This window comes from Paramormyrops kingsleyae, chromosome 10, assembly GCF_048594095.1.
Source record: "Paramormyrops kingsleyae isolate MSU_618 chromosome 10, PKINGS_0.4, whole genome shotgun sequence".
NCBI classification, from domain to species: domain Eukaryota; kingdom Metazoa; phylum Chordata; class Actinopteri; order Osteoglossiformes; family Mormyridae; genus Paramormyrops; species Paramormyrops kingsleyae.
In genome coordinates, this window is record NC_132806.1 from 14317117 (window position 1) to 14338168 (window position 21052).

The following is a 21052-nucleotide window of genomic DNA, read 5'->3' on the forward strand; positions in this document are numbered from 1 at the left end:
TGAGGATGTTCGGAGTATAACATAGGTCAGCTAAGCCTGGGGGGAGGGTGGGCACTGCAGGGAGGGGGATGCACGGAGGCAGAGGCTAGAATGAAGGTTCCGGAAGGAAGGTGCTGACAGGTTGTTAGTGGTGCAGGGGGCGCCATTAACCTTCTTCCTCTTCCTCTGAGTCACAGCTCTTGTCCTCCACGAAGCCAGAGCTGACAGAGCTCCCGGTGCTGGCCACGCTCTCCAGCCGGCGCTTGGGGGGCTCGCCGAGGTCGCCCCCTGGGCGCGGGGACGCCGCCTTGCCATCTCGGCTCTGAGGGAGAGCGAGACACAGGCGTGACAGGAAGTGTTCGGGCTGAAGCGGCATGACGGAGCGACGCCGACCGCTGCTACCCCGGCCAGGAGGTTAGTTTACCTTATAAATCACAAAGTCTCCTCTCTTGCTCCTTAAGTGGTTGGACAGATTCCCATATTTACAATATTCCACTATTACCATTAAGGGCCCTACAGGGGCATAGAACACAGGGTCAGTCAACAACAACTGTATTTTAAGAGAATTTTAGCAGTTCTTTTTTGATTTAAATATTTTTCCGATATTTTTCATATAAAAATAAAATTCTTTGTATGCAGCAGCATATACGGGGGCAGGGCCACAGGGGCAACTAAAGCCCGATTGAGTGCCCCCTCTCCTGTCAGTAACTGACTCAGAGCATGGCCCCTCCGTATGAATTTTGGGCCCTATTATTCCCCCTACCTTAAAAATAACCCCCACTTACCTCCAGGCTTGGTGCATGCCCCAAGCAGGTTGACCACATTCAGGTGATGTCCAATATGGATCAGTATCTTCAGTTCAGACATCAGGGCCCGGCTCTCATTGGCTGAGGCCCCCCCTGTCCAACACAGAGTGGTGTCACACGATTGGCTAGGAAGGACTTCTGGGTTGAGATTCTATGGGCATATAAGGGAATTTCTCTGAAAGTATGTGATAGGCAATTTTTATAAACCCCACTGTTTGTCACTTGAAAGCGGCAATGGTCGAACGAATGGTGTGTGAGCGTGACTGTCCTTTGGCCTCACACGCTTTGACAGAATTATATAAAGACCTGCTCAGATCTCTCATCAAACTGTATTAAAAAGTCTTCAGACTAAAGAAGACAAACACTGTTTTAATACAATGTGCATGTGGAGTCAATGTATAATTTAAATTGCAAACATTTTTTTTCCAGATATGTGATGAATGGAGTGCTTTCGTTTATAGAAGCTTATTCATGGAATGTGGAGAGAGCAGCCCTGAGATCTAATGATAGCATACAGACTCTGGGACAGCTGCAATGTGTCATAATGACACAAATGCGAACCATAATAAAAGGGACTGGACTCATTCATGGTCTCTATGAAGAGGAAAATGCATTTTATCTTAAATAGTTGTAGGGAATCTGGATGCCCAGATCTGGTGGCATGTCACCAGGTGCTAAACCATCCAGAGTAAAAACATTGCTTATCAGTGACCACTGATCTGCCTGATGACCTCTAGCTTGATTGCTCATGGCTGGTTTCTGTGTAGCCAGTGTTTATTCTGGCAGCTTGAGAAGTCAGTTAAGCACTGGGAAATCAGTCCTTTGTCCTTTGTAAAGCTTGATTTAAAGGCTGAAAGGGCAACACCTGAGCTCATCTACATCAACTTGAAATCAATATATCGCTTGAAAGAAATATGTTTAAAATGCTAGGACACTTATTATTTCTGACCATGTTGTAAAGAATGATCTGGTTTCCAAACTATTGGCCACGGGAGGAAATTCTTTTGATTCAAGTTCTCTTCATTGGCTGGAAATGTACTGTGCAATAACTGATTAGGGGAGACTTGGATTTTGGAATGTGAGACATCAGCAGTCATAAATCAGTAGGGGGTGATATTGGCTCTCAGTCAATAATATCTAAGGGCCCTCTGCGTAAGATGATTCATAAAGCACATGGGACACATTCACGCTGCCTCGTCTGCAAAACACACTTATGAATAACGCAGGAAGCCGGCTGTCAGCGGTGCACAGGCTCTCGGCACGCCTGTGCTTATCACTGCTCTTCCGTTCTTTCTGCGTTAGATCAATGAACCCCCATACAGAGTAATAGCATAACACATAGTGGCACCTTTCAGCATTTTGACAGCGACCGTCGTGCAGGTGGAGCGCTTGTCGATCCCAAAGGCAGAAGCCTCCACCACCTTTCCAAAAGCTCCATGGCCCAGCGTTTTACCTGTCAGGGAGAAGGTGAGAGCAGCTGAAAGCAGAGCCCCGCTGTGCAGACCTGGGGGCTGCAGGGCATCTGGACAGCAGCGGTTCACACTGCCCCATGGCCAGGAAGCCCCCATGTACACAGACACACGCCCACGGAACAAACTGCGAGCTTCCCAGCGCTGACGTCATCGGAGCATGTGCTCACCTAGCCTCAGGCGGTCTCGGGGAAATTCCCAGCGGGTGCCATCGTAGGGCAGCAGCTCGCACTGCTCATCCAGGGGCATGGTGATGGACAGGTAGCCCGGCTCCATGTCTGCATAGCTGGGCTGGATGGGAGGACGGGCAGGGAGAGAGGCGTAGGGAGAGTCAGGTCAAAGGGCAGACAGTCCTGTTGTAATAGTACATATATAAACAAATATTATCAATTATTAGTATTTCTGCCATACTTTATTGGTTACTTAGTGCATTTCAGTCTATTAAGAAGCCTCAGGGGAAATTAGGTATTTTAAGGAATTCAGATTGTGCCACGATATGCTATAATTGTGTCTTTGTTAAGGTTGGGAGCCGGGGGGGGGGCAGATGCTTTAGCTGTACCTTTCTCAGCTTGCGGATAATGAGGGTGAGGATCAGCCAGAGGAAGCTGGCCGCCGCCCCGGTGCACACCAGGATGATCACCTCCGTGTTGGGCTTCCCGTCCTCACCTGGGGACCAGCAACATTACTGCATGTCCGTAATTTCCAGTTTCAAAGTTTTCAAACATACATGATTATACTCGGTACAATGTGCAGGGAAATGTGAAAGACTGTGAAAGAGGACAAGACACGTATTAATAGATATTACATCAGAGGTGGAAAGTTCGGGTCCAGAAAGTACAAATCCGGACTACGATTTTGTTTCAACCAATCAGTTGAGTACAAACAGTCACATTCACAGAGTACTCAACTAGTTGGTTGGAACAAAATCTTGGTCTGGATTTATACTTTCTGAATCTAAACTTTCCACCTCCGCATTACACATTAAATTATGGATAATGGATGCTGGACATGCATCAGCGCTGACCTCTGCTGGGAAAAGCTGAAGCATGTCGTCACTCCTTCAAAGATCAAAGGAGCGGATGGGAGAAAGTGATGGGCGCTGGGGGCTGGCGAGGGCGGTCATGCCGGCACTCACCCAGCACGGTGATGAAGGCCGAGGTCCTCGCCTCGCCCTCTGCGCTGCTGGCCAGGCACTCGTACATCCCCTCATCCTCCTTCTTCACCCTCTCGATGGTCAGCATACCACTGGGGGTCAGGGCGATTCCTGGAGATTCACGAGCGGCAGCGTCAGTGTGGGGGGGGGGGGGGGGGGGAGGGGGGAGGGGGAGGGGGGGCCCGCCCCGCCCCGCATCTGCTGCGGATTCAGACTGGCTTCACACGCGCGGTGTGGGGTCACGCACAGCAGCGTTCCAGCCAAACTGAACATTCTCATGCTTCACTCCATGTGCTACAAAGCCCTCAGCTATGCTGTGTAAACAGCACAGACCCCAGCGCGCACTTGGTTCTCCGAAAGCCTTTGCAAAAGGCCAGTAGCTGTAATCATAAGGATGAAGTCTATTATCTGGAGTTCACTAAATATGTAGACATAACAATACATTTACATTTATTTAGTTGATACTTTTATCTAAAGTGACATACAATTTTTGTGAAAGCAGGGGTTAAGCTCTAGCTCAGGGGCCCAATAGTGACATCACTCTGCTGACTTTGGGGTTTGAACCAGTGACCTTCTCACCACAGAAACATTATCCTATGCTGCTGATCCACACAGTGCTACCCCAAAGCAGTAGGATACAGTCTTAATTAAAGCTGTTTTAGACAGAAGCATCTGATAAGCAGGGATATTTGCATGTGTAGATTTTAATGTCTTAGGTCTTAAAGTCATGTTTTTATATCTTTATTTATATTCTGTTACTTTTCTGACCAAAGAGATTGATATTTCGTCTGTGCATGACCCACACATCATAGAACTGAAATTGAAATAAAGGTGACTTTGACTTTGAACAAGATTTGATATATGATTTTAAATAATGCTTATGAAGAGCAGATTAAAATGCTATAACAGCCCGTTGGCAGAATCAAGCTCTGAGCACCTTCAGACAGACAGGCAGGCAGACAGACAGACAGGCAGGCAGACAGACAGACAGGCAGTCTGATAGACAGACAGATAGGCAGTCTGATAGACAGACAGACAGGCAGGCAGGCAGACAGATAGGCAGTCTGATAGACAGACAGACAGGCAGTCTGATAGACAGACAGACAGACAGGCAGTCTGATAGACAGGCAGACAGGCAGGCAGGCAGACAGGCAGGCAGGCAGACAGACAGACAGGCAGTCTGATAGACAGACAGACAGGCAGTCTGATAGACAGACAGGCAGGCAGGCAGACAGACAGACAGCCAGCATGCGGCCGGAGCTGGTCATTACCTGGTGCCTCCTGCAGGGGGGTCCCGTCTTTGAGCCAGGCGATGTGGGGGGGTGGGACGCCATGGGCGTGGCAGACCATGTTCAGCGTGCTGCTGGCGTTCACTGCCTGGCTGGTCAAGTTCACCTGCACCCACGGGCCTCTCCTGGCTGGGGAAGCACATCGCAGCGTTGGGTGTCTATGGCGTCACCCCGGAAACGCTCCCGGCTTCTCAGGCGGGTGTTTGCGAGCGTTAGCTAAGAGCTACGCCTCCTGGCACGGCCAGCCCCCCGCTACGGTTTTCCCAGAGCTGTGTGAGGGCTTATTTCCAGGAACAAACACCAACACAATAAATGACTAATTACACTTAAGAAATGCTGTGAGGAAAACAACTCCCAAAATAGACGGCACATTTGCTTCATATTAACAGTTCTGCTCTGCTAAAAATATACGACCTTCCTGTTGCCCTTAAGAACAAGCTGGAGTGACTCAAGTCTCTCCCTCACCTATGTTGCAAGCTTACCCTCAACAACCAGCTGAGACTTCCTGAGGACGACCCGGTGGGTGTAGCTGTTACGTGCTCGGCACTCGTAGTCCCGGACATTACCCCTGGGCACACTTCCAAGAGCGAGTGGCAGGAAGATGGAGTACGGCTCAACCTGCAGCGTGCTGCCGGCGACGAGGACTGTAGCATTCTGCGGGCCGAACCAATGCAGCTCCGTGTATAGGTACCGCGTGGCCCGGCATGCTAATGTCACATTGTCCCCCTCGATGGCTTTCTGAGGCTCTATTCCGATGCTCTCCACGTGATCTGAAAGAGAAATTAATGGATAAATACAGGGGTTTATGCCCAGTCTGACAAATCCACAGGCAGTTTCCAGTCTGAGCAAGATGGTGGAGAAAATGCAAGAGGGACTGAACTTCACATGGCCTGGACGGCAGAACAGGAAACACGCAGTAATTTCCAGTCTCATCACTGATAATTGGAAGCACATTGTCAGCAGACAGAGATGGCGGCCAGAGTACGGCAGGTCAGTAAGAACCAGACAGCTTCGGGCCTTGGGGGGTGGGTGGTTTGGGACGGATGCCTATTTACCTTTGTGCCTGTTGTCATAACTCCAGAGCTGACCTCAGCATCCCCCCCCCCCCCATCACATCTGCAGGACTGATGCTTGCTGCCACCCCCACCCCCACCCAGCTTCTGCATCTAACCATCACGGATCCCTCTCCAAGTCCCAGAGCAGGGCCGGTCCTTTGCTGGCTGACACCTAAACATCCCATCAGTCACATGACTGAGAGTCAGAAACTACCAGACAGACCAGAGCATGGCAGAGAAGCTGAATGTGCCCTGCGGTGTTATTGAGAGCCATATGACTTTTCTGTTTCATAGTCTTTAGGTCTACATGTACGCTGGCTTTGGAGGGAGGGGGCAAGATGTTTTCCATTAGCCCCCCGAGGACTCTCAATTGCGTGGTGCACGCATTCCTCATTTTGTGGCTCATTTTCACGAGTGTGGGTTTCTGTACAGAGCGTGGCCAATGTAACACAGCAAGACTGGGAAAACGCCGTGCCTTAATGAACGTCACAGCTAGGGGGCGCTCACCATCCACGTAGAAAGGTGTGCTCCATGTCCGATTGCCGACTTCGTTCCAGGCCAAGCAGGTATAGCTCCCGGACACTTCGGCTGCTGCCACCACTAGTGTGCTGATGGTCTGCGGCATGTCAAAATGGCAGAGAGTCAGTCACTGGTCTCCTCACCAATACAAACTGATACTGAGTGATCATCCCTGAATATTTGATTTAACCTCGATCCACATCAGTAAGACTCCTTACAAGAAGTCCTCTCCCATCACTCTTCGTGGAAGCTGATCCGTAATTTAATGGTTAATGTTTAATGACTAAGACAGGATAAAAATTGTACGTCTTAGTTTTGTTCATCGATAAGGACAATTAGTCACAGGTTTTCAGGAAACAAGAAAAAGAAACAAACAGTGGTGCATAAATGTGATATTTTTCACATCTTGCAGTAGCTGGTGTGGTTTACCGAGAGAAGGTTCTGAATACCTGATCTTTCTCTCACAGTCAGTATGTTTACAAATCGAATTATTGTGTTATTTCGACTAAAATCAGACTTTTAAAGTACATGTAAACATGCTAGTCTGCCTGAAATTGTACTAAATTGAATTTCTCCAAGTCGGACTAAGACACCTGGATAATGCGATTGGGAGTCAGTTTACTCCTGCATGTATACGTTCAGTCGGATTCAGACTGGCCTAGGCACTCCCCCCCACCCCCCTACCCTGGGCTTTAACCCAGAAGTAACAGAAGAAGTTGGTACACAGAAGAAGTTTGGAGCATAGCAGAGGACATACAGTACATACAAAATGTACAGTACTATATAAAGCTGTCCAATTGACTGTTAAACTGAGGGACTCTTTTCCACTGCACCAGGTACTGTACTACAAGAAGGTATGAAAAGTACGGTACTTCAAGGTGTGGGTGTAAAAACTAGCACCAGCGCCGAATGACATCACAGTTCAAGGCAGGTTATTTTATACTTCGAAAAATGGCTGTAGTATGACTGGAAGACGTGTGATATTAATATCAACATCACGTGTTATGCACATGCAATTCTTACATCACTAGTCAGCTAGATCAAGATCAGGTGTTTTCTTCAATTTGGTACGGATATTATAGTGCAAGAAATTTAAGTGTGGCTAAAACATTTTTAAACCTAGCAAGTTTGCAATTTTAATGATTATTCTTTTTCAAGATTATCTAGTATTTTTTAAAAATCAGTTTAAAGTCTACATCTGCGACTTTTGCATGAGCACTGCATGCATTCTATGAGACAAAAATAATCATTTTCATCCTCGCTGTTTAAATCGCTCCTAGATGGGTTCGTGAGAAATTAATTGTGAACTTCTTTTTTTGTTTCATAAATACCCCAATATTTATTACAACAAAATTAAATTGCGATATTTGAAAATTTTCCAATACCGAGCTGTCATAGTATATTATGCAAGATACTACAGTGGAACGTGTCAGAAGTTCAAAGAATCAGCCAGCAGATCTCAATCTTAAAATGGACAGCTGAGCTCCAAAAGGATGAGGTGCTCTAGCTGAAAACAATCACCAATTATTCAAACAAAGAGCAGGAGATGAGTGAGAAGAGGAAGAGCTGGTAACACTGACTCTGTTTCTGCCATTGACTGACTCGCTCTTCCTCTCGATGCCCTTGATCCTGTTGTAGAGTCGGTTCATCTTCGCATCGCTGAGGTCCGCCTCCCCAAACTGGACCCGCCTGGGTTCGAAGGCCTGCTCACAGCTGGGGGACAATGAGGCGAAGAGGAAGACACCGGTAAAAGAGACGGCGATGCCATAAATAAGACCAATCGATGAGGGCTTCCAGCAATGACGGCACAGCAGGGCGGCGATGTTTCAGAGCCCCTGAGTCGCTAACTCCGCCAGCAGGAAGCGTCCCGCTCGGAAAGGCCGGCACAGGACGCGCCAAAGGAAATGCCAGTGAGGACGAGTGTGGCGCCTGCCAGGCCTCAGCTTCTCAGCTGTTTTCCACGGGAAGATGAGGGACACTGAGGGATACTAAGCGGGAAACGTGCAGCTTGAATGGGAAAGCGCGTCAGCATGAGTAAGAATGCAGTTTGTTACTATTCATAAAAACATTCGCCAGAAAGTGAGTCACATGCTCAGAGTCTCAGGAACATCCTGTCAGCAAGGACACCAAGAGAGGCCAGATGGTGCAGACTCAGGTACAAGCCCTCTGCAGCCATAGGGTCCCCGGGGACTGGCCCGGCCCTGGTAAACACCCCATATGTTCAATAGGCCAAGAGCCGAATCTCACCCAGTGTGGTGATTCCAGTTTCCATAAGCGGAAGCAGACCTGATATACCTGATCTCTGGCGGAAGCAGACCTAATTACCTTCTAACTGATCATATGACAGAGCCTAGAACTCTTCGAGAACAGCATCTGTTCTTAACCTAGAGCCCTGAAGCCTTTGAATACCCTGCGTGGTGGCCTTCGGACTACAGCAGGAAACCAGAACACCCAGAGGAAAACCCACACAAACATGAGGTGAACATGCAAAGTCCACAAAATCCAAGAATACAAAGAGGGAACTGAACCCACAACCCTGGTGGTGTGAGCCAACAGAGATACGCCCCCGAGCCTCCTGGTGACAGCGTTTAATTGGCAAGTTCTTTATCTTTATAAATCGAATAGGTAAGTTGGGGGTGAATTAAAAAAAGGGTGAGATGGCAGATTGAGCCATGGTCTGGGGTGAGGCTGTGTGGGGCTTTAGGGCCGCCCCCAGCTGGTTGGGATCGCACCCTCATCACAGCAGGGGGCACAGAGATGCCAGGGACACAAGCAAAGACAGAGATCTGACCCTAAAGAGTTCAGGTGAGTCCAGAACCCAGGGAGAATTGCCTAACCCTAACCCTAACCCTAACCCTAACCTTAACCCTAACAGCAATATTACTAAAGCCCCATTTTCAAATAAAGACATGTGGGGCAGAGCTGCACAGATAGTGGCATGAACTCTAATCTGTAACATATACTCTCAGTTGACCTTGGACCACCAGATTTTTTTTCTCATTTCTTGGGAGTTTCAGTTCCTCTCCTCCATTGTCTTCTGGCATTCTCTCTTTCCTTCTTCCCTTTTTCCTGCATCCCGCACCACTTTGTGTAAATCACGTTGTAATGGATTGCCACAAGCACCTGCCCGCGAGGTGGGCCTGCCCGCGAGGTGGGCCTGCCCGCGAGGTGGGCCGTGAGCTGCTGCGGGGACGGGAGGGGACACTCACTGTGTGAGGGTGGGGTTCGGGTCACAGGGCTGCCATTCCCAGACGATGTCAGGCATGGGGTTTCCGAAGGCAGTGCAGGTGAGCGAGTACTCCCTCCCAAGTAGGTAGGGCTGGGGGGTCAACGTATCCAATTCCTTCTCTATGATCACAGGCTTCACTGTGATGAAAGGAGACAGAGACATGGGATCAAGTATGAGAGGAGCGCCAATCACACGGGATCAAGTATGAGAGGAACACCAGTCACATGGGATCAAGTTTGTGAGAGAACAGAGACATGGGATCAAACGTGTGAGAGGTCAGACACTCGGGATGAATTGTGTGAGAAAAGAGACATGGAATTTCTCTATTGTAAGATGCTTTGGATAAAAGCATATATTAAACAAATAAATATATATTTAAAATGCAACAGTAAAGACAACATGATGATTTGACATATGTGGCAGTAGAGGGCAGCCCCCTATGTCTCCATTCAGGCAGCGCAGTCTGAGGCCTAATGAGGCTGCATCTGTATCCAGCTGTTTGCACATGAAGCGTGGAGTGAAGTGGAGCAGCAAGTGGTCTTCAAACGCTGCATGAGCAAAGCCTGCGCTGCTTTCCTAATCACTGCCAGGACCCACGCGTGTCTGTTCTCTTTGTCCTGGAGCCCTTCTCCCTTACAGGCCAATAAAGCTGAATGGCAGGGAGCTGGTCAGTGATTAATGCGCGAGGCAGCACTCCAGAAGAATTTTTTTTTAAAAAGAAGGGAAAAAAAATCTGCAGTGACTGCAAAAGGCGGCTGGAGAAAAATCTCTTGGAAAGTCAGTCCATAGCAAGTGTCTTGCGGTGGAGTGGGTCAACACACCATTTGGACAGGAACCCTGGGCTCCCTCTGCTAATTAAACACTTACTAACCCACACGCTGTACGGGCGAGGGGCTGAGGCAGAAGCCGAGAGCACGGCAGGACTGGGAGAAAGGGAGGAAATGGAACAGCACGGAGGAGAAGGAGGGAGGAAGAATGTCAGAGAGCAGCAAAATACTGAAAGACGAGCTGCAGAAAGATGGAGATAAAATGGTGGCGGGTAGGAGGGGTGGGTGTTGCAGCGAGAGGACCGGGGGACTCGCAGGGGCCACTAATCAAGACCATCTGCGGGGGGGCTCCGATGCTGCTATTTCCAGAGCCAGACGCCAGCAGCACACAGGAGGAGTTCCTCCAGCAGATCGGTGGGAAACAGCAGCGTCTCCTTCACATTCACAGTGCAGGGGGTCCACATTTGTGATCAAAAATCATGCCGGTTACTGGGAGTGATGCTGCGTCAGGTCGTGTTCCTTTGACCTGACACAAGATCTGCATGGTGTGCCATGTTGTTACTGACATCGCATGTTAAGCACATGCGACTATCACATCGCATGGACTGTGACAGTCAGCTGAGCCACGACCATCTACAAACATTTTTACTCATTTTTGTCATTAGAAACAAAACTTAGGAAGTTTTGGAATTTTAATGATTGTTTCTTTTCAAGATCATCTAATATGTGTGAAAAATTTATGTTAAAAGTTTGCCACTGCTTTTGCATGAGCTCTGCATGTGCTCTCTGAGCCAAACATAAATATTTTCCTCCTTGCTGTCAGACTCACTTATAGGTTATTTTACGTGTTTGTGAGAAAGAGAAGGAGAAAAGTAAACAAGAACTGGCCACCAAAAGACATTTGTCTTCTGTTATCCGGAAATATTTTGGATTCCATAGGGCTGATATTGAGCAAAAGCAAGTGATTTGTCGGTAATGCTTTGTGTCTGTTGGCACAATTTGTGGCAACACCACCAACTTTTGGGAGAAAATAACATGCACCATTTTGGCTATAGTTTCAGCTCCTTTTTAATTTTATAAATATCTCAATATTTATTACAGAGATACAGGGCCTCACCATTCACCACAAGGGTGTAACTCAGATTCCCGGACAGGCCTTTGTCCTCGTTGTCCACAACAACGGTGTAGACGCCAGCGTCCACCTGCCGGACCTCCTTGAGGAGGAGGCTGAAATGCGACTGCTTGCAGCACGTAGAGTTTTCCTGGAGGGGTGCATCGTCCTTGAACCTGGAGAGAGCGCCGCCCTGTAGTTAATGGTCAGGGCCGCACACAGACCTACAGCGTGTCACCGTACAGAGACTGTGCCCTGTGTGTCAACCTTACCATGTGACAGTGCTGGGGAGGGGATACGCACTGACCATGGGGTCAAAGGTCAGTCTTTGGCCTTCCAGGACATTGATCACGCTGCTGCCCTTGTGTGACACGTTGAGGAAAGGCCTCTCTGGCATGTTCCAAAGAAAGAGACAATTGCAAAAGGGCATCAAATATGAACAACAACAACAACACATCTCTTCACCCGGTGAGGCATGTAGACGAGGCGAGATCCTCAGCCTCCCGGAGGACACAAATGCTAACAGCCATCAGGAGAAGAAGCTGCGCACGCTCACCGTGAACGAGCACGTCCGCTGCCACGTGCTTCTCAGAGAGCAGCTGGGCTCTGCAGTGGTACCGGCCGCTGTCAGCCGGGGTGACGCCCCTCACGAACAGCTTGTTGCTCATGGAGACCACGTTATTCTGCAGGCCCCGGTACTTCCTGAAGTTATGCGTCTGATTCACCTGCGGCATGAGTGTGTCAGCAGGCAGCCTTACAATCATTTAGCAGATGCACTAATGCAAAGCGACAGGAATTTTTTTTTTTGAGAGGGTCCCTCAAATGCAAATGCGAGCAAATGCCGCCCCTGGGATTTGAACTGGTGACCTTCTGATTACGGGCACAACATCTTCACACACACAACTTCCCCCCCTCCCCCACACGCTGCATTTTTGTGTATCTGTCCCTATCTATGTGTCCTGGCATGTATAACCATCACAGCGTGTGACCGGGGGGGGGGGGAGGGTGACAGCTGTATTTAACTAGGACTAGGCTGATGGATGGCAGCCCCCAACTGGGACTCACGGCGGTCTCTGGAACTTCCCACGTGAGGACAATCTTGCCATTGAAGGTGGTGTCTCCGGAGCAGACCAGCTCCAGGGTGTCTCCCACCAGTAACTCTACACGCTCCGGCTGGATCCGGACATTCGTCAGGAGGGAGGCTGGGGAGGGCGGAGCAGGGAGGGCCAAGTCAGAATCCATCAGCCACTGAGGTTTCCCGTATTCCACAGCTAAACAGACCTGGGCAAGCTAAACTAACCATGCCTACTTATTTATCCAAAGCAGCAAACATTTTTGAGAAAGCAGGCTCATATAATCCCTGGAGAGTGAAATTACTCTGCTAACTCTGGGATTTGAACCGGTGACCCTCAATTATAGGAACCGCATCCTAACTTGCTGAGCCGCACACCACTTTGCGGTCACGAAACCTCCGAGATGTGTACCTATCCTGTGTGGCATGCTGTAAGCCCGCTTCCCGCCTTTGAGACTCACGCTGCTTCAGGGTGATGTAGTAGGACTCGTGGAGGTAGCCGTCGGGGGACACGGCACACTTCAGGAGGCCATAATGGGCCTGGCGGCTGAAAGGCACCCGGAAGCCCACCTTCGGGTCCCACTGCACGGCATCCCTGACACTGGGCGGGATCTGAACACAGACACCTTCCCGATCAGGCTTCCATGTATGCATCAGTTCATAGGCTACTGTCTGCAGGACATGGGGCCATTCCCAGCCCTATAGAAGCGTGTAAATGGGATCCTCTCTGCTGGGAGTTCGGTCACATAAGTCCCCGCCAAATACGCGGCTCAGAAGGAGACATGTGACTGTCACCTGGAAGCACCAGGAATCCCCGAATATCCCCGGATACCTATAAACGGAATTTTCGTCATTATGAAGTGTAAAGCAGAATGTTTATTTAAGATGAGCTGTAACTTGTATACCTCCACCCCTTTCCTGTGCCCACAGCCAGCAGACAGAATGGCCCGTTTGTCCTCAATGTCACATGACAGGAAATGCTGGGGACCCATAGCACCTCTTCCCAATATCTGTTACCGTTGTGCTTATGTATGCTCGGTCAAACATTATGTGTGCAGGTACTTTTCATATATCACAAAATATCACAAACAGGCAAAATCAAGGGGCTGCATATAATGAGACATTCTACAAAAAGGAAGAGAATCTCACCCCTGAGAGCGAAACATTGAAGTCAGGGGCCGTGACCCTGCAGGGCACCACGATGCTGTCGGCGTCGTCGTACACAAACAGGGTGTGTGGGCTCCAAGCGTGCGGCTCCACAAAGGGCCACCGCTCATCTGCGGGGACGAGAGGCATGGCGGGTCAGCCGGGGAGAGGCGCCAGAGCCAAGTAAGGCTAGCTGAACAGGGCATTATGGGATGGAAGAATAATACAGGTAACAGCAAAGAAAGAAACAAAGTGGTTATGAAATGTTTCTGACTGCTATGAAATGCCAGAAGGCGGACGGGCCCTCGACTCACTGGGGCTTATAGACCCACCGATTGGATCAATCAAACAGCTGACGGACATGCTGATTCTGTATGCAGCTATGAGGCAGAGAGAGAGGGAGACAGAGAGAGAGAGAGAGAGAGAACCAGAGAGAAGGGGACAGAGAGAAAAACAGAGGGAGGGAGAGTGCACTGACTGTGGAGATCAGACCATAAACTCCAACAGGTCATACCCCCCCCTTCCTGGGGATGAACAGAAGTCCAGGGAGGAAATAACAATCAGTGAGCCGGGTTTCCCATATAGTCGCTGTCACTCGCTCATTGACACAAGCAGACCCCCAGGCCTGCCCCCACACAGTCCCTCTGTCTCTGCCTCATAGGGACATACCGACCCCCAGGCCTGCCCCCACACAGTCCCTCTCTCTCTGGCTCATAGGGACATACCGACCCCCAGGCCTGCCCCCACATAGTCCATCTGTCTCTGCCTCATAGGGACATACCGACCCCCAGGCCTGCCCCCACACAGTCCTCTGTCTCTGCCTCATAGGGACATGCCGACCCCCAGGCCTGCCCCCACACAGTCCTCTGTCTCTGCCTCATAGGGACATGCTGACCCCCAGGCCTGCCCCCACACAGTCCTTTGTCTCTGTCTCATAGGGACATACCGACCCCCAGGCCTGCCCCCACACAGTCCCTCTGTCTCTATCTCATAGGGACATACCGACCCCCAGGCCTGCCCCCACACAGTCCCTCTGTCTCTGCCTCATAGGGACATACCGACCCCCAGGCCTGCCCCCACACAGTCCCTCTGTCTCTATCTCATAGGGACATACCGACCCCCAGGCCTGCCCCCACACAGTCCCTCTGTCTCTGCCTCATAGGGACATGCCGACCCCCAGGCCTGCCCCCACACAGTCCTCTGTCTCTGCCTCATAGGGACATGCCGACCCCCAGGCCTGCCCCCACACAGTCCTCTGTCTCTGCCTCATAGGGACATGCCGACCCCCAGGCCTGCCCCCACACAGTCCTTTGTCTCTGCCTCTTCGGGACATGCGGACCCCCAGGTCTGCCCCCACAAAGCGGCCCCTTGGCATGTGCTGGTAAAGCGTGCTGCTGTGGACCAGGCCCCCCTGCCCCCCCCATTTATGGCTGCCTTAACTGACGTATAGCAGGGAGTCTGTCATTCCTTTTATTGTCCAGACACAGGACTGGGCACTGCTGGGAGCTTAAAAAAGAGTAAAGCTGTGCAAGGTTTTGTTAAAACCAACCACTTGAGTACTTGTGGCTGTGACTCTATATATTCAACAGGTTGGTTGGAACAAAACCTTGGTCTGGATTTGTACTTGCTACACAAGACCGCAGCCAATGATGAGAGAGGAGTGTTTGGCGACCAGCAGGCACTGCTCACCTCTGACAAAGACGTAGGTGGCGCTGTCCTTGTCCAGGCTCTGCTGGCTGTAGCTGCAGGAGTACCAGCCGGTGTCCCTGTGTGTCAGTGCGTGGACGGCAAGGCGGCTGCAGTGGCTGTACACGCTATCCTCGCAGGCCTCCTCGTACACCGCGACCCCCTCCGATCCCAGGTCTCGCCCGGGCAGGCTCCAGCTCAGCCCAGACTGCCCCCTAGAGGCAGCAACACAGCAGCACAAGTATCAGGCCCAACCGCTTCCGTCACTCCAGAGCCATCAAAATCAACAGTGAAGGAGGAGGGCAGCACAAGGTGAACCGCAAGGAGGGTCACGGTGCAAACGGCAAAGTGAATGCTGCCTTATATTCACAGCCGAAATCTAAGGCTTCACTCAGCTACTCACTAGAGTAATTTAAAGATATTCAACATTATTTAGCCTTAAAGAACTGGATTACTAACAGATGCATTAACTTTAAATTGTCAGACACTTCCTGTGCACTAATCCAGGTGTCCAGGTGAATTTTTTTGTTTACTCTGATTTGGTAGTAATGTCACAGATATGTGTGAGGCTCTGCTTCATTCCCACCTCTCCGGTCATCCAAACACATGCAGCTCACATGGACAGCAGGCTCTAACTAGTCCTTAGTGTGTCAGGCTTGTTTGGAAAGGCTTCAAGCTGGCACTGAGTTTAAGGCCATGGAAAATGGACTGAAGATAACATAGATGGAAAGTAGTGCGGTACACGCTGGCCTAAGGAGCCGGTGTCAACCCCCTTATCGGCGAAGCACCTAAGCGGCACTTATTGACTTCCTAAATGAGCGATCCGAGGATACGAATGCTGTGAGCCGCATTCCAAACTAAACAATGAAGCAACAATTCTGCTCCGCATGTGGTCATTCAGAAGTAAACTTAGGAAATATGACTTTCACAATGAAGGAGAGAAACAGATGTTACTCCTGCAAGATTAATCTGCTTGAGTGGTGAATTCCTCAATGGGGATTTCTGACACGTACAGAGACAAAGAGGGGTGTGCGATCTGCCGTCTTGGGGCGGGACACACGTATGCCGGTGTGCGGGGGGAGTAGGAGTCAGAGCTCACGCAGAAAGCGGACGGCTGTGAGGTGGGAGTGGGACAGGCCACGTACCTGCAGGCGAGATGAAGCGAGTCTCCAGCCTGGTGCAGGAACGTGTCGCTGGGGGGCAGCAGCAGCGGAGCCGGCAGCTTCAGCGCCTCCTGCAGCCCTGCGGGGGCACAGCAGCACGTGGCTGTGGAAATGGCCCCTGCTCCAGCAGCACACTGAACACACTGAACACCAGCAGCGCGTCGCTGTGCGGAGCCACCTCAGGGACGAGAACCTGAGTGCAGCCATGTGGTGTGTGATACCTCAGCACCATGCTAGTCTGAATGGACCAGTGTGAGGTTTATTCTGGTGGCTGGAGTGCCAATCCTGCCACCAACCCCCAAGATTTATAGGACTGGATGTAGATTAATGTCACACCCAAGATAAAGCAATTGCAGGTTAAGGGCCTTGCTCAAGGGCCCAATGGAGTAGAATGACACTGGGCATTCAGGGGATTTAAACCAACAGCCTGACGCAGATCCCTAGCCTCAGAGCCACCACTCTATCCAAAGTAGAGCATGCTGTAAATGACCCTGTACTTATTGCATTTATTCCTACATTCCTTTCAATGACATAAATTCTTGCAATTTTTTCAGTGTATCAACCACATATCATTTCCTCTTAGCTGCATGAATGAGAGCCACTGACAGCCAGAGACAAATTCCCTGTGTGTGTGAACATACTTGGCCAATAAACCTGAATCTGTGAAGATTTTAAACCAGGGGAACCTGTTCCATGGTGTGGGTTTATGGGAAGACCTTCCCATCAGCCAATAATTAAACAGTGGTTCTCAACTCCAGTCCTGGGGACCCTCTGTTACTGGCCATCCCAAAAACCTGCACCCACACCGCCCTCCATGGAACAGGTTCCCTGGTTTAAACCATGCATGTTATTAAGGTGAAGCGTTAAGGGTGCGAGCAGCCCGCTCAAGGTCACGCCAAACCCGCGGCCGGAGTGGCCCGCTCCAGGTCACATCAGAACCATGGCCCATCATCTCAGCCAGCTTTTGTAATAGATTCTACTCTATGGTGCCCCATTGCCCTCCACTACTGACCTTGTTCAGGCTCACGGGCTATTAATAAACAGACGAGAACAAGCTAAATAAATGGAGAACAACGGATGACAAGGGGCAGCAGGGTGTGGGTGTGTCGATGGCAGGCCTGCAAGGGCTGACGACAGGTCCTGCTGATGGCTCTGGGGGCTGGAAGGCCTGTCCTTCTGCCTCCTGTTTGCGAGGTGCTGCTCTCATGACATGAACGACTTCCTCCTTTTCAGGCTGCTCTCCACTGAGACAGTCACTCACCAGGCTCAGCAACAAAGCGCATTCAAATGGCTGCTCGGATTGAGATGTCTTCGGGGAAAAAGTCATTGTACATGCCTCACACACATAATACACACAAAAATACAAAGAGACTTGATTGTCATTGTTCCTTTTAGTGCTGGTGGGAGGAAGAGCCTCACGAGCCTAAACAAGCTCAATCTGTCATACTGCTATTAGCCTGGTGGGGACGCTTTGTGATTACGCTGCACTAAAACCTTTGAAATTAATGATCTCAGCATTACAGAAACAGGTCATGTTAATGTACACTTTGAAGCGTCAACTAGACTGACTGGATGGCAGAAACCATGCTGGCAGCTCTAACCCACTTATGTGGAAACTGTGCTTGACCTTCAGCCCTGGTATGCATGTGTATAAATAAAAGCAACAGGACACATATGGAAGTGAAAATAACACGGCATATTAATTCCAAGATTTTAACCCAAATTTGCCGTAAGAATGTTTTATTTCCCTAAAGCTCACATGTGGTGCACATGCCTTTCATAGACCTGGGGAAGGCATGGCTTAATTTGCATTCACGTTTATTTATTCAGCAGACACTTTTATCCAAAGCGCAGTACAAATCGGGGGAGCCGGGTCAGTAAGTGCCGTTAATTTGCTTGCAGTATCTTCTTTGTTTCCACATGGGTTTTTATTCATACTAGTGCTCATCAATTCACACAAAGGGACACATATACAGCACTGTGCAAAAGTCTTAGGCAACCAAAGAAGATGATGTTTAGATGATCTTCATCTTGGTGTAAAACTGTGATGTCTGTCAAAGTGTGTCAGCTTAGCCTTTTCAAAACCTCTCCAAAAGCCACCCCAGTATTTGCAGAAACCATCCAGAACAGCCAAGGATTTTTTGACTCAGTCACTGCAACACCTAGTCAACACCTCATTACTATTAATTACTATTGCATATGTTCTAATAGTAAATCATGTTTTTGTTCTGAGCAAATGTGCACTTACTACCCAGATAAACAGCTTTAAACATTTCCATTGACTGCCTAAGACTTGCATAGTACTGTACCTTTGTAGTGTCGCCACCTCTTTGGTGGGTTTTTACCTACAGAGGTTTCCAGACGAGTACCTACTGTTTCTCCTGAGCATCATCTACTCAACCCAAATAAAGGTATATGAGCTAAAATCTTTAAGCATTAAATCAGAGAGCTGTGCAGATCATGGGCCCTTGAGTCTCTAGTTTAGTATCTACTGCTGACTTTCTCAGCAGGACTTGGAATCTCCTTAGTCAAACCCCACCATGCTATGTTCCTGCACTCCAGCTTCCCAGGGCCGACATCAGCTGTGTTCCGGTGATGTGTCTAGCGGAATGGGAGGTTTAGGGGGTGCAGAGAGGCTGAGCCGTCTGGCCAGTGATTAAACTGAAACTGCTTGCACAAACTACTGCTCTCAAAGGCTGAAGAGAAACACACTGCGACATGATCAGAGATGAACCTCTGCCCTGAGGGACATGAGAAATGTCCTTGTCAAAACAATGAAGAGCACCAGGCTGCTCGCTAAACAAAGGCACACTTTGGGAACAATACAGGCTAATGGTTGAGCTGTATTGTTGTATTGTAAATACACTCATAAATGCCATGGCGACATGGTAAGTGCAGGACCTTGTACTCCCCCGGGGCAGACCACGGGTGTTGTTGAATCTCAGTCTGCCTGGGGAAAGCCCCCCCATCGCTGTAAGCCCACCCGCTGGAGAAGAATGCACGGAACTGCTCACTGGCCTGGCAGCGGATCTCTGTGTACTTCCTGCGTTGGCAGTGCCATCCGCCCACGTGGGCAGGACTGCCCCATGAGCCAGGGCAGGCTCAGGGTGAAGGTGGGCACGTCACGCGAGGCACGGCCATGCCGCGTCACCTCACCGATCGCCCTTGTTACAGAATCCGAGACTGAAGAGACAAAAGGAACAAAAATATTCTGGGGCCTGCTAGCTGATAAGCACTAAAGAGCAGAGGAAAGGCAAGGCGACTCACTGCCGATATGTGGTTTCCATGGTTACGGTAGCAGAACAGCGGCCACTGGAAGTTACACAGAAGCCAGCAAGGACCTTCTTGTCAGTCCCTCCCTGTTTCTGCATAGTCCTTAAATGGGTCTCTTCTGCAAAGGTCCTGACAGACTCATGATTTTGTGATGAATACCCCAGCCATGACCGTTACCTTTAATTCTTTGGTTATTATGCACTTACAGCAGGGAAATATAGGACCCCACAAAAACTGGAGAGGACCTGCTGTCTGTGGGTTGAACTGGGGTGTTATTCTTTGGCTCAAACATCCTTTCTAACACAGTTTTTCCATAAGCATTTCTCACCCAAAGCTACTGACGTGTAATGTGACGGGTCTATTCTTTACTCATGCTTTTTACTTTGAAGGAGAACAATGTTTTTTGTTTGACAGTGCCGGTCCACTGCAGGCTCCAGGGTCCCAGTCCATACCACTGTGCCACGCGGTCGCAGAAAACCAAAGCTAGAGCCTCGGCAATGAGCTGCCTTTACATCTGGATCTTCGGAGAGGACAATGGAGAGCCAGAGCACAATGTGTGCTGAAGGCAGATTTATGGACTTCACTGGGGAAAGGAAAGGCAGTGAGGCCTTTTTCCAAAATAAGGTGTAGTCACTGATTCAGCAGCAAGGGGGGACTGCAGGCTCCCAGGAGCAGGGCTTGGCCTGCTTTCCAGGCTAAAGAAGCAATAGGATTGTTTTTGTTAGGCTGCAGATTCTCCTGTTAAAAGTGACAGTACACTCAAACACACGCCATGCATCAATGTCCCATCAAGGGCAATTAATGTTTTAACCCACTGCAACGAATCCTTAGTGCTACAACTTAAAATAATTCAAAGTTTTTTCCCTACAAATACAGCAAAATCCATGCAAACACACACACTCAAATCTGAAGAGCCTGGATACTTAGACAGTACGAACAAGATTCATCCCGGGCCTCTCCTATTTTCTCTTAGGAAATGGGAGACATGGAACACAAGGGCTCAGTGGCTACTCATCACGCACTGGTCTGACCAGCCCTAATATGAGTGCTGAGTGCCTCAAATAATCACACAAATCATTACCGATTCACGCCAGCGGCTCAGTCCAGCAATATTATGTCCTGCATTTGTCAACATGTAATTCAGATGAAGAGGTTGTCATGATCGCTCAGATAACTGAAAAGGAGAAAGCAGAAAATGTCACGATGCTGCTGAACTTTCTGGCCAAGCAGCATGACGGAAAACCAGGAGGGAGCCGACAGCCCTCATTGAGCTCAGCGACATTGTGTGATATGTGAAGTTAGATCCCCCTTGAGGTCCCCTGCCTTTGGCCAACT

The 21052-nt window shown here is 49.6% G+C and overlaps 1 protein-coding gene across 1 annotated transcript in view; it reads right to left on the reverse strand.

Moving 5' to 3' along the window:
• The window catches only part of kdrl (kinase insert domain receptor like), a 39798-nt gene that overhangs the window by 16225 nt on the left and 2521 nt on the right, over positions 1-21052 (reverse strand). The window contains exons 2-21 of the mRNA XM_023794963.2: positions 16427-16523; positions 15285-15496; positions 13599-13726; positions 12911-13061; positions 12443-12579; positions 11934-12102; positions 11650-11767; positions 11384-11553; positions 9480-9636; positions 7851-7983; positions 6259-6367; positions 5179-5466; positions 4679-4825; positions 3390-3518; positions 2814-2920; positions 2425-2545; positions 2134-2238; positions 765-878; positions 404-492; positions 151-301 (exon numbers count right to left, since the gene is read on the reverse strand). Of these exons, the coding sequence (XP_023650731.2) occupies positions 151-301; positions 404-492; positions 765-878; positions 2134-2238; positions 2425-2545; positions 2814-2920; positions 3390-3518; positions 4679-4825; positions 5179-5466; positions 6259-6367; positions 7851-7983; positions 9480-9636; positions 11384-11553; positions 11650-11767; positions 11934-12102; positions 12443-12579; positions 12911-13061; positions 13599-13726; positions 15285-15496; positions 16427-16523 (2832 nt within the window). The remainder of the gene's footprint in view (positions 1-150; positions 302-403; positions 493-764; positions 879-2133; positions 2239-2424; positions 2546-2813; positions 2921-3389; positions 3519-4678; positions 4826-5178; positions 5467-6258; positions 6368-7850; positions 7984-9479; positions 9637-11383; positions 11554-11649; positions 11768-11933; positions 12103-12442; positions 12580-12910; positions 13062-13598; positions 13727-15284; positions 15497-16426; positions 16524-21052) is intronic.